Source organism: Monopterus albus, unplaced genomic scaffold (assembly GCF_001952655.1).
Source record: "Monopterus albus unplaced genomic scaffold, M_albus_1.0 scaffold1.1, whole genome shotgun sequence".
In the NCBI taxonomy this organism is placed as follows: Eukaryota; Metazoa; Chordata; class Actinopteri; order Synbranchiformes; family Synbranchidae; genus Monopterus; species Monopterus albus.
Window position 1 is genome coordinate 878,150 of NW_018127881.1, and position 13,614 is coordinate 891,763.

Below are 13,614 nucleotides of genomic sequence, written 5' to 3' on the forward strand. Positions count from 1 at the left end.
TGTAGAGTATAAAGTGCAAAATTTAGCCCCTGAATTGTAGTAGAGTAGAAGTTTGAAGTAAGACAAATGTTGGTTACATTCCACCACTGGCTAATTACTTCAGCTTTAAACTGAACCAAATGTGATTTGAAATTTAACCTTTAAACCAAAATCCTAACTCTAATAAAACCATCTGAAAGTCCAGTTTAAAGTGAGAAGCTGCCAAACAGTCCCCACTCCTAAGGCCTAAAACTAAATTTGGTCCTCTCAAAGATAGACATACAGGAGCATGTACACACAGACGTACAGACACACACACAAAGTAAAGCTTAGTACTGAACCCAGTCATTCAGCCCCTTCTCTCCTCCACAGAGCTCCTGGCAGGCTGTCTGGTTGAGGCCCAGAGTTAAGGGAGCTGCTTTTTCTGGCAGGAGTTTCTGTGTGTGTGTGTGTGTGTGTGTGTCCATGGTTCCCTAGACAGGAAGGAAGAGAGTGGGCCCGGCAGCACAGCTCCAGAATTTGGGTTTTGCTTTTCTTCTTTTTCCATCAGTCCATAGCCTGAGAGGGGTCTTAAAGAAACAGTCATTAATATTTTTTCCCTCTTATTGCTTGAGACCTCTGCAATGGGACCCCATACGACTGATTACTTTAGTATGTAAAAATAAAAAACTAAGAACTAAAATGAAAATATGGCTCTTTTATAGCTCAAAAGAATCGGTTCCTCGATGAATCACAGTGTATCTAAGTGCAGCTCCAGGCTCATTTTCACTGAAGCTTCTAAAAATAAAAGTACTGATCTAGCATCAGTGGTTAGGTTACATAAATTACTCGAGGTGTGAAACATAAGGATTTTGGACACAAGCGGGGCAGGCGTACTAAGCTGCCGCCCCTACGCTTTTGTAATAAATCTTCACTGCAAATCTGGCAAAGAAAGGGTTGAAAATGACTCACAGCGAGCGATGGATGACACATTTCAAGGCCCATGATCTTAACCTCTCAGCTGAGGGCAATAAAGACTGGAAAGTCATGATTTTTCTGGCAACTGCTCAGCCTCTGTGGACAAATCAGTGGGAAACAACTTTAAAAGTTACCGGTGACATCACTTTTGGCAACAATTACAAAAACAAACTCTTTGACTCGATATACAACCACAGCTCGGTCTTATGAAAGCGAAACTGGAATTGTTCTGGGCAACTAATTTCAAATCAGAGATGAGTTATTAAGAAGGTCCACAATAACATACTTTCTTTGCATAAACATTTCAAAGGATATAAAGCTACAGAACAAGATGCTTATCTGTCACACAGCAGAAATTGCAACCAGACATTCTGCTCTTAAAGAGTAAGAAACCCTGCACCAATGGAAATAATTGTCAAACCCCTGAAAACCATCATCATGTTAGGTCATCTCTCAGTACTTTCTAACTTCCCTACCCTTTTTGTGGCACTTGGCCCTAATCCCATTGTACATAAGTAAGGAAGTCAGTAAGTAAACTTTATTTATGTAGCACCTCTGAATAAGACAGAAAAACATAATACCATAAAATACAAAAGTAATTTCAGCGAATGGCCAAAAAGAGAAATAGAACAAAATATTAAAACATTATAAGAACAACATGAAGTAAAACCATAACAATGGAGTCAAACACACACAAAAAACAGGAATCTTTAGAAATAGGCAAAAAAAATATAGATGATTTGAATTTTTTTTTTAAAGGCTCAGTGGTTTCCTAACAGCTGTGCGCTGTAGTTCTCAGAAAATGTTACTGAAACTGGCGTTGGTTTGCTGGGGATGAAACATTACAACACATTTGATGCATTAGTGAGTTTTTACTAATGATGCACCAAGCCAACATTGTCTACCAATTCTGACACTTCACCTCAGTGTATCTACCTGTACCAGGTAAAGAAGAAGAAGAAGAAGCTTTATTTTATTGTCATTGTGACACGTACAATGAAATTTTGTTTGGAGCAGAGCGCGGCATGCATCCGCGCTGCCATCTCGGGCAACTTGGGGGGAGGGGGGGGTTCAGTGTCTTGCCGAAGGACACGTCGACATGTGGACTGCAGGCACCGAGATTCAAACCTTCAGGTTGGGAGACAACTGCTCTACCCACCGCACCACTGTCTACCCCCCAAAAAGATCTGGTAGCAGTGCTCTCTTTTTCCAAATTTAAAATCTGTAAACCTCACTGTGTGTACTCATTGGAAACATATTTATATAGCAAAGTATGAGGCTCAGGGTTGCTGCAGCAGCCTAAATGAATGTCACTGATAACAGAAACACTGATTATTTTATAGTGACCATTACAAAATGTATTTATTGTGGATTAATTTCATCCCAACCAATACCCACTTTGCTTTAATAAGGTCAGCATCTGGCATATCAATTCTTTGTTTCCATAGTATTTATGGCAGCGGGTTTGTGATATTAACCAAAAATATGTTTATAACAATGAAGGAACGTAACCTGGTGCAACAGCGTGATTCATTAATGTCTTTTTAATAGTTTTTGAGACAACAGTGGAGCTGTATGGTACAGGGGAACGAGCTAATCAGCTCGTTGTCGCTTCATGACAATAACTAAAACAGAAAATATCACCAACCTAATCTCTTAAAAACAGCAGTCTCAAACATAGCAATGTGAATACACAATACAATTTATTTATGTAAAACAAAATAAAAACTGGCATTGTAATAACTTTTAGTTGGTCTAAACCTGTCAGTACTTCTGCTAATAACATCAATAATAATAAAAAATAAGCCCCCGTTTTCCAATTCAAAATGGCAAAATTAATGTATTGGCTTTAGTGCTACAAAGATGTCTGTGCCTTTTGGACATTTGGTTGTGTATACTGCCAACAGTGTCTGTGCTTTTTGATGCAATTCAGTATTCCACTGATGCCACTGTGCATAAGCCTGCACACACAAACTGAGGTAAACCTGAACACGTGTGCATAGGCAAGTATGAAGGTTTCTTGCATGTCTACACTTCTGTACAGGCAGCCATTGTACACACACACACACACACACACACACTCACACACACACACACACACACACACACACAGTGTCTAGAAGCAGTAGGTACTTTGTCAGCAGAAAGCTACTGCATTCTCAGCACTGTTGTAGAGGAATGACTGCTCTAATATTCAACACCTTCAGTTCTGATAGCTCTTTGTAAAAGAACCAGACAGATCAGCAGTAAGGCTCAGGATCTGAAGTTCAGTTGGGTCAACTCCTTTCTCTAAATGTGACTGTGTGTGTAAGATCTCACATTTGTTGTGTGATCTAAAAACAATAATAATGTGTGTTTCTGTGACCTCATATCCCCCCCACACCACAGGCGGGTTTCCCATGATGCCATCTTTAGGCCTCCTCTCGTCTCTGGAGATGTAGACCAATTTCCATCTGGTTCTCCAAACACTCCTTGAGCTTGTCCTCTGTCAGCGTCAGCCGCTGCTCCAGGATTGAAACCGTCTGGATGGAAAGAAGGGGGAAGTTTCAAGAGTACAAGACAGAGAAAGAAAAGGAGCAGGAAGAAAATGGATAAGACAGACAGAACATGTTGGTTAGAGTTGTACAGAATCAGCCTGGCAGTAATGACTATATAATGGCTGTGCTTGTGTGTGAAAGAAGCAGTTCATGTGTGTTTGAGACAGATGTTGTGTGTGCAAGACAGTCCAGATGATTATCACTGAGAGATCTGCTGCCTTAGCTGAAAACAGCACAGCCACTATGTCTGGCATGAACTCTCTGTTGTTCTCCTTCTCACACAGTTACATAAACTTGCGCACAATGAACACAAGAAAGTTCCTTTCTGAAACAGGGCAGGCATGTGTGGGTAGTGAGATCACAGCGCGGCATACTTTTCCTCTCAGCATCCTACAACAGTGCCAGTTCTTGTTGTGTATTTGTGTGTGGACATATGAGAGACATGTGAGCCTGCTTACCAGAGGAGCCTCACTGTCATGTGAGCCTGCTTACCAGAGGAGCCTCCAGGTATAATTTTCAGTTGTGTCAGTGTCTCAATGAACAGATTACTAAGAAAATGTTAATGCTGCTGGTAGATTACAATTGCTTAACAACCCCTGAGCAAAAATATGTTTCTGATATGGCTGAAAAATAAAAAAAAAACAGCCAGCTCCTTAGAAGACTTTAGGTAGTAATACCTTGAATCAAACCTACACTTGAATACTGGGAGTGGAACTGGATCGACTTACCACTTGCAGCTGTTGCAGTCAATAGTTTCATGCTAAAATGGCAGAGTTGCCCTCGACATGTGGAGCATTTAGTGCAGAGGATGATCCAAGTATTATGACTGTAAGTCCAAAAACAATAATCCCGCTTCCCAAACGGCAAAAGCACAAATAACCTCAGGTCACTTCTATAAAGATGTTCATATACTTCAACTACTTAGGCATAAAACTGATTAAAAAAAACATTCTGAAAACCAGGGGATCAAACTATTCTCTATTTAATTTATTTCCTCTGCCTCCAAAGTTTTTCCACTCCATTACATTTTATTTAATTTTACTCTAATCGGTTGTATGTTTTACTTTACAACATGTAAAGTGCTTCACTTTGCACTTTGAAGGGTGCCTTCTCTTCTCCAGGACAAAGAAGCCCATGAATCATTGTTTCTACTTGGAATCTACTATTTACTAAGTAAAAAAGAATTATGAAACTGAAGAACACAGTCGAAACACTTAAGCGGAATGCGTTCTGGTGATGATGACAAATTGAGTTCTGGGAAGTAGAAAGACTGGTTTTTCAAAAAGATGACAATAATTTGAACGAGTCTTCTACTACAAACACTAACGTGGCCAAAGTTCCTTCTGCATCTATAATTGTTTACTGAGCTAATGTTGCCTGGTGAAAAACACAACCCAGCTAGTGAGCAGCAGCAGTAGAAGTGCTTGGCACCAAAAATTTGGTAGAGGCAGGGACAATCAAACAGTAAACATGCCATCCCAGACAGCTGAGACTCTCTAGAATTGGGCCAGTGGAGAGAAAAATATGTCAGCATGTCTTGACTTGTAATTTAATGTCTCTCCATGTCCCAGAGTGACAAGGAGGGACATGTCAACTTTGAAAGTAGAAAGCAGAGCAGCAATGAGTCACTCCCCAAGCATCTATATATAATGAGCAGTGTATGAGGTATTACATATGATGGAGAAACAAACCTGTGTAGTTCACCTCAAAAAAAGTTAATTTGTCAGAAGCTTTCACGTGTAAATTGTTGACTTGGAAAATAACCTGATGCCAGAATGATTCATTAAAGCTATACAGTGGGTAACTCAAGACTATTATATGATACGCACCCTATATAATAGGATCTTGATGGTGTACTTTCTCCTTATCTCTTATTTCATTTCTGTTCCAGGAATGTCTCTGTTTCATGATAAGTTAATGGTTACTTGATACAATCAGGGGAGGGTTATACTTTACTGAAAAAAAAAAATTATTAAAACTACTTGTTAAGTTGTAAAGTATGTGTTATCATGCCAAAAAAAAAACTTTTTTGTCCGTGTATATGCTCAAATAATTAACTCACTGACTATAGTGTCTCAACCTACTATAGGGTGGCATCTCTTCAACCTTAAATTCCACATTTTTTATCATTTTAAAAGACAGAGAGCAAGAGACATATAAAGTTCAGAAATGTAGGACAAAAGAGTTCAAAGTAAGAAATGCAGAGACAGAGGTCAGAGGTCATGCCAGATGCTCAATTTACAGATTAAATAACTACTCTTATCGCATTGTCATCCAAATCTTTAATCTGATTATTTTATCATCAACATAATCCAATTTACATGTTTTTTTTCTTTTTCTCAATGATTCAATGTTGTTTACAGTACAGCGTGAGTATTCACTGTCATCGTATCTTGGTTTCATCCATATCCTTAAAACTCACCAACGCCCTTATCTATGGTATTTTTTCCAGTTGGTATCTTGGCTGTCTAAAAAATGTCTACAGCATTTGCTCCTCTTTGTCCTGCTGGTATTGTGTCTGAGCAACCAACCACTCAGCTCACTCATGGAGTCAGCCTCATGTCATACTGTTGAGAAATGCTCTGTTCTCAGGCTGGATCTTTAGTTGTTAAAAATGTCAACAGTAGTTAGAATGAGACTTTCTAACTTACGTAACCCAACTGCTTTCAGTTCCGTTTTCTAGATTATCAAGTAAATGGGGAAAAACTCAGAATTTCAGAGAAATGAGTGCAAATGGAAATTAAAAACTTCTTTGACCTCATTATTCACCCCAATCTATAGTGCTCATGTAAAAGCAGTCATTTTCAAAACCAAGACACAATGTGCATGCAGCATATTCTGCATGTTGCACAGCTTTGAATCCAGTAATCCATTTCTGTTGCGGTCACACACTGACCTCAGAGTGCCACACAAACACACACAGACGGGAACAAATAATCAAATGTGTCATGAAAGAAATGGAAAAAGTGAAGGAATTGACAAAGATTGGCGAATACGTCAGATAATCTCAAAGTCTAACATACACATCACGGGCCAATGAGTTCAACACCCTGTGGGCGTGTGGTGCTTTCTTTTGGGTCATCAAGTCAGATAACATCTCCTGCTATTTCATGCATCATGGGAGAGAAGGAGCTTGTATTTCCTCTTTCGCTCCTTCTCTCTGCCTGTCTCCGCTTTCTAGATCAATACTACCCTGTTATTCTTACCAACCTAATATGTCTACTGATTCCTAAGCTCAGCCTGCTATTGGTGTTTGTGAGTGTGAATCTGCATGTGTCCCCAGGCAGCAGCAACATTATATGGGCCTATAGTTTTCATCTGGAGTAGAAAGCAAATTTTTATGCTCCTAAAAATAGAGTGAGCTGCTTCTCTTTTCTCTCCAGAACACATTATACTCTTCATCGCCCTGGGCATTGCTGGCCTCTGTTAACAGTCTCATAGCTTTGGTATGACCCACACTAGTTTGAAAGATAAAGGAGGACAAAGAGGTGCTGGTGGTCGATCCTTTACTAAAACTAGCCATCTGAGTTATTAAGGATGCAATTATTAAACTGACAGCATGAAAAAGGGTAACAGATAACAAACAGGCTGTGGGGGTGTTTTAGTAAAAGTCTTGTGAAGCTGTTGGAAAAATAATGAACAAAACATGCAAAAAGCTGACTGATGGTATGAAAAGGGCAGTGAAACCATACTAACAATCTGCAGGTGTGGAGAACCAGCGATGATTTCACACCAACAGTGTTAATATCACAACCAGATTCAAATGCAGCGTATCCATTGTCAGCAGTCCAGTGTCAGCAGATCACCAGGTGAGGAGGAGACTAAACTTCAATTTTGTACATCTTCCATTATAACCTGACTTGTTTATGAGTTTTAAAAGTCCTACAAATACATAATTTTCTGATATTCAATCAATCAATATTAATATCTTTATATTAACATTTTTTATTAAAATACCTTAAATTTATATTTTAAAAAACTGTTGCCAAAATATACTGTAAACAGAAAGGGACATTTTAAAAAATAAACTTGTCAGTAAACTTGCAGGCGCACAACCCACAGCATGTAATGCATCACTGTTTCTAAAATACTTCAAAGCAGGACAACTGACCATTATTTTGTCCAAACTCCAAATAGTTTGTAATTGTTTCAGAATCAGGGAGCCAAAAAGCCTCTTCCTTAAAACAAGAGGACAGTTCATGAACACTCAGCTCCTCCTATTATTATCAACATATGTGAAAAAAGCAAACATTGGCCTAAGTACCAACCTTGTCTGTCTTTTGCAAACTGTTCAAAAGTGGTTAAAACTGTGGAAAACATTAATACTGAACAGGTTTGCATTGCTGCGATATATAAAGATTGACAAGAAACCCTTTCCCCAACTCAGTTTAGACTTTCAAAAGTCATAATTTACAGTATGATAAAAGTCCCCTGTTGGTATTGTGGCGCTCCACTGGTTCGGATGAGCGGAGCCGGTCTGACCCTAACCTATACTGGGACATCTAACTATCCAGCTGTGCGCTGGCACCTAGGCTGACAATGAGGAGAACACCTTCTCTGTCTTTTCTTGGGTTTTATTTAACAGAATAGAGAACGCAGAATGAAACGGCTATATACCTGGCACCGTGTGCTCACAGGAAAAATGAAAAGCAAAAGAAAAGCAGTAACAACACTTCTTCAGGACATCCTGCACCAACTGGGCGCACACACCCACCTGTTACCCTTCTTATACCCTCACACACCTGTCCCTCCCCAAACCCCACATTGGACAGAACAGCACAGCATTCCCCAGAAAATAGCGGCAACCAATACAAACACACCACTTTGACATTAAGGCTGCACCCACTCAACACAGAACAGAGCATGAACACCAGCGGCTGGGCAGGGGCGCCCCAGTATTTTAACTTAAAAAGATGGTAACTGAACTTGGGAATCTTCTTTTTCCTTCATTTTCTTCACTACAACTCTGAGAAAGCAAATGAACTGCCCTGGGTGTGGTTTTAGGTGAGGATTACTGGAAACATACAAATCAGAAACCTAAAACCATAAACACTGTGGTGAAAGAGCAACTGGTCAGTGAGCAGCTCAGGGGATTTTAAAAGCCCAGAACACTTGTATCACAGAAGCTGGTTTAATATCTTTTGAGAAATGGCGGTGAGGGAGTGTACAACAACATGTTTCTTTCACTTTCTCTTAATTTTCCTTGTAGCTCCACTTAAGGCTCTAAGACTGCGTTCAGATTTTCAAAGGTGTGAAAAAACACAGCCTTCTCCATTCATTTCTATGGGGGATTGTGTTCACCACAGGGGGCTCTGGCAAAATGGCGTAGCCCAACACAGAAAAAAGTTAGATGTGGTTAAAATGTTGCTGCACCGAACGGTGACATCATCCGGCAAAGGCGCTGCACTGACCGATTGCGTAGGGGAGATGGTTATGACAAGGACGTCCACGGAAAGAAGACTCTTTTGTTTACCTTGTAAGCGTGAGCATTCACTGGTATTCACTCTTGAGTTTGGGCTACAGTTAATGCAGCAAAGTGACATGCCATGCATTTTCATTAGTTAGGGTCCTGGATATTAAATAGTGTTTTGTTTTTTAAATCTATTGATGTCAACACACTGGTGGTAGAAATCAGTGCTAACCTGGAGTAGGCTACGTTAGCAGCATGGCTAAACAAAACACAACAGAAGCCCACAGGCTGAAAGCGTGAATGAAGCCAATTGCGTAAAATCATCAGAATGTACCCGTATCATACACACCCCCTGCACCTCCTCACCCCTGAACCAAGGCAGCCCCAGCAGCAGGGAGTTACATTGTACTGCACTAACAGGAGGATGAATTCAGCAGACTGGTCATATTAAGATGTGACAGACACATAGGTTAAGCAGAAAAGGTCTTTACTCTAGCAGTCTGGGGGAATTACGCTGCTGTTTCAAAAGAACAAGTGTAGACAAAATGTTTTTTGTGACAGTTTTTCCCCATGTGTCACATTCCAAGGAAAATTCACAAAATCTTCTCTAGTAAACCACTTTGTAATAGTCTACTGGGGAAGAGAAGGCACTACAGCACTTGAATTAGTAAATGGAACAAAAGAGAGCAATACTTCATTCAAAATTCTTCATAATTCAGAAGGAGAGGATACAGGAAGTGTGCATACTGCAGGATTAGTGTGAGAGGACATGTAAGAGCAATGTGTTTATTAGATGACAAAGAGATGATAAAGGGAGGGGTATCAGAGATTAGGACTTTAGGGGGTAGACAAGTGAAAAGCAGCTAACACAGCAAACTGTGGCTTTGGGAGCTTCAGTCAAATGATGAATAATTCATCAATGTCTCTCGCAGTCTTCTCAACTATTAGAGTTACAAGGAGCTCTAATAGTGAAAAATAATTCTGGGGGAAGGAATTAAAAAGGAGCAGGAATATAATGCGGAATAAATAACATTGCTTTTGTTAGTCTCCAGAGGATAGGCAGCGATAATTTAAGCTTTCAAGTTGAACAGAGATTAGAAAAGGCATGCTAGCTTGTTTCTAGTCACACCTTGTTGTGTATTAAAAACAGTAAGGATTCATACTGGAGCTAAACTGCAATAAAAATGGATTGAGCCTGTCTCATATACTTATAATGGGCTGCATTTAACATATCTAGTCTGCAGAGTTTGTATTTTAGGGAATAACATGCACCATGGGTTACACTTTGCAAGCTAAATCAAGCACACAGCCACATATTTTGGTCTATCTTTGGCAAATCAGACCGGTTTGAGAGAGGTCTCTGCATTATACAGGCAACTTCATGCTTCACAAACCACTGTTTCCCAAATTTATAGTACTGTACAGTATATTACACAATTATTTCAAGTTCCAGTGATCTGAATTAGATGTTACATAAGATTATCTAAAACAATGTAGATGACAGCAAACTAGCAAATGTCTGAATTACACTGTGCTATGTAGAAGCTAGTTTTTTAAACAATAATCCACAGGATGTTTGTAAAGCAGGAGATCAGCAGACAATCCTGCATTGTTTACATCCATATTAACTAACTTGTAGTCATTGTCTCTCTTTTTATGGTGCATTGCTTTGTTTCTTGGTGCATTATTGCCACCTGACAATCAGCGGATTCATGCGAAGTTGTTGCCAGTGAATTGCTTCACCGACCGTGTGTATGAGACAAACAAAACATGCACTCGCTTATAAAAACAGGTCTGAGGAGAGACACCAACAGGTGGGAAGTGAGTTGTTTGGTGGCAATGTGTCTTAGACTTTACAATGAGAATAGAACCACATCTGTTTCTGGCACAACACCGTGTTGCAAGCCTGGTTATAACTTGTTGTACTGTTGTTTATGTGGGAGTCATTGGATTATAGTGCACCAATCCCCGTGTGCCATTTCCCACTGTCTTTTTAGCAAATGTGGTGTCTCATGTTTTATTTTTTAAATACTGGGAAACTGAAATAACACTTTTTTTGACGCAATCGTATAAACTGCTATGCCAAACAATTTGTAATAATAATCAGTCCTCTCAATCTGCTGACCTGATCAAGAAAAGACATCACCCATGTCTCCACCACTGAAGAATGAGGGATAAACCTACTGTAGATGCAGACAGTTCATTTAGTTGAAGTATAGTGGGTTTGAAAAGAGCAAGTTGGCACCACTACCCTGGAAGGGGCTAGCTAACTGCCTGACTGCCCTGAGCAATATTAAACACTCCCAAGTGATGTACTGTAGCTTCATCTAGAAAGGAAAGAAACTTTTGACTGGACCATATACACACAAGAAGTGTTTCTGCATCTCTGAAAGGCCATTAAGCATTTCCAGTTAGTATCAGTGAGTGAGGCAGAGTGTTGCCACCACCCATGTATGAATGATACTGTACATCTTCCTCAGGGCACATTCACAACCTCCAGCTACAACCCTGCAACACACAAACACACCTTCCTCTATTCCCCTCATCTATGTTCTCGTCATCTTTTCAGGGTGCTCTTGTTCCTCTCAGCTTTCTATCTTATAAGGTAGAAAAGAATCTCCATGTATAGTACATGTATTTCAGACCCAGTCCTCCAGGAAATACAAAAGCAGTGAATAGAAACTGGTATACTGGTCATTTTAAAGTGAAACAAAAAAGTTTAGCATAAATATGCAGCACACTACTTTTAAAAATGCACATATTCTTAGTTCAGTACATTACAAAGAATAGTGCAAGAAGCTCTGTGGCAATTACCTTAACCAGAGCCGTTCATATTTGGTGAAAACTGGACTGTAGATGTTGCCATAAGATTAGACATCTTGAAACTGTATCTGGTGAAAAGCCACTCATCTGGCAAGTCATTATTTAGCAATTCTGTTAACGAGCTCAAACTAAATACTTGGACAAAAAAAGTGCAGACATTACAGGATAATGGTAGGTAAGGTAAATACAACCATTTTAATTAAACCCTCACCAAACTGGTACAAATTTGGAATGGTATCAAAAGACACAACATTAATGTGTTTACACTAGAAATGTACTGAGTATAACATGAACAGGCAGTTCTTTTCAACTTCTAACACCCACAGCTGCACATTACCCAGTAAATCATCAATTTTAATCATCTGCAGAAAGTATTGATTTACGGCATCTTAACACTTAAAGGAAATCAGAGAGGAGATGCAGCATGTACAAATAAATCTGAGATACTGTAGGAACATTTTGCACTGAGGTGTGATCAAATGTGTAGCTGTAATTTTAGCTGGTCAGTGAAATAAAAATCACAATAGCAACAACAACAAGAAGTGCATCAACTGTACTAACATTTAACTCCATACTGAATTTACACACTTGGTATGCCAATAGAAAAGCCTGTTTTGCTGTGTCCTACAACATTTATTAAGAAGACTTTGTATTCTCATCACTAATTTATGGAGCTAAACAATAGCGCACACCATCCAAAAAGTACACCAGTTGATAAGAAGCAGACCTTCAGGTTACTGTCCTTTTCTGGTTTTTGTTCACTGACCTATTTCTGGTTTGGTCTGGCTTCAAACTGTGTCTGGCCTTCACCAGCCACAAAAGCACTCACGCTGAGAGTAGAGCCTGACCAAACACGGCCAGTGTGATGTGTGCATTTATTTTTCTCTTGTCTTCACAAGATGGACAAAGATAGAGATGAGGGATAAAGAAAATAAGAAAGTTTCTGTACTCAGTGTAGGAAGGTCTTATTTAAGATCAGATGATAAGATTAGAACATGTTGACTAGGCGAGTCAAAAATCTCCACCCCAATCAGGATATGAATGTAGATGGCATACATGTATCTATACTTTTAAAAGATTTGAGATACAACAAGAACATTTTTTGTTTTAAAAAATCATTATACAATAATGTGAAAATAGCCAAAGGAACCATCATTACATGTTCCCTAAAATCAGTACATGTAATGTTGATGAATGTGTGTTTGTGTCTGTGCAATTTAATGTTATAGCTAGTGGTCAGCTACTACACTGGTGTGCATGTATATGCATGTCTGTGCATGATGCATATTAGAGGGTCAGCTGAAAGTTACAAAAATGTATTTCTCTGTTTTTTTCCTCCTTTTTTTACTGAAGATCACAAAGGTCAAAGGAATTTCATATGTGGTACATACACCATTAAAATTACATTTCATATCTACAGACTTTAGTATTTAAAGTATTAAAGTTTCTTAATTGCTAACAAAATACTGAAATGTAATTATACATATGAAGAATGAAACCACAGACACACACACCTGTGTACACTCTGTATCGATCTAATGCAAAAGCAAACAGCATGGAGGAGTTTTCTTTTTAGTGTTTTGTGCCTGTGTTGCTTAAACAACAGGTTGCAGGTTGAAAAGGAAAGGAAGCTTTTGTTTTGAACAGTGGGAGGGAGGCACAACAAAAATACAGTGCATGGTGTTAGTCATGAAAGACTGGTACATCATCTGCTCACCTGAGTGAGAATATCCAGTTGACCTATGATGTGCTCCAGGGTGCTGGCTAGATATGGATTAGAGTCCTGGGACCGTGCTTGAACATGGGGTGACTGCTGTGGTAAACCCTGGGTCTGTGTCTGGTTGTTGGAAGAGGAACTGACGCTGGGGTTTTTGAAGGCGTGGTTATGGGAAGCTCTGCTGTGGCTGG

The 13,614-nt window shown here is 39.4% G+C and overlaps 1 protein-coding gene across 2 annotated transcripts in view; it reads right to left on the reverse strand.

Moving 5' to 3' along the window:
• Nucleotides 1-2,852: 2,852 nt before the first annotated feature.
• Nucleotides 2,853-13,614, reverse strand: part of poc1a (POC1 centriolar protein A) — a 35,890-nt gene continuing 25,128 nt past the window's right edge. For both annotated transcript variants that reach the window (XM_020618953.1, XM_020619036.1), the window contains 2 exons: nt 13,424-13,599; nt 2,853-3,458 (listed from right to left, as the gene is read on the reverse strand). In XM_020618953.1, coding sequence (XP_020474609.1) covers nt 3,348-3,458; nt 13,424-13,599 — 287 coding nt within the window. In that variant the 3' untranslated portion in view covers nt 2,853-3,347. The remainder of the gene's footprint in view (nt 3,459-13,423; nt 13,600-13,614) is intronic.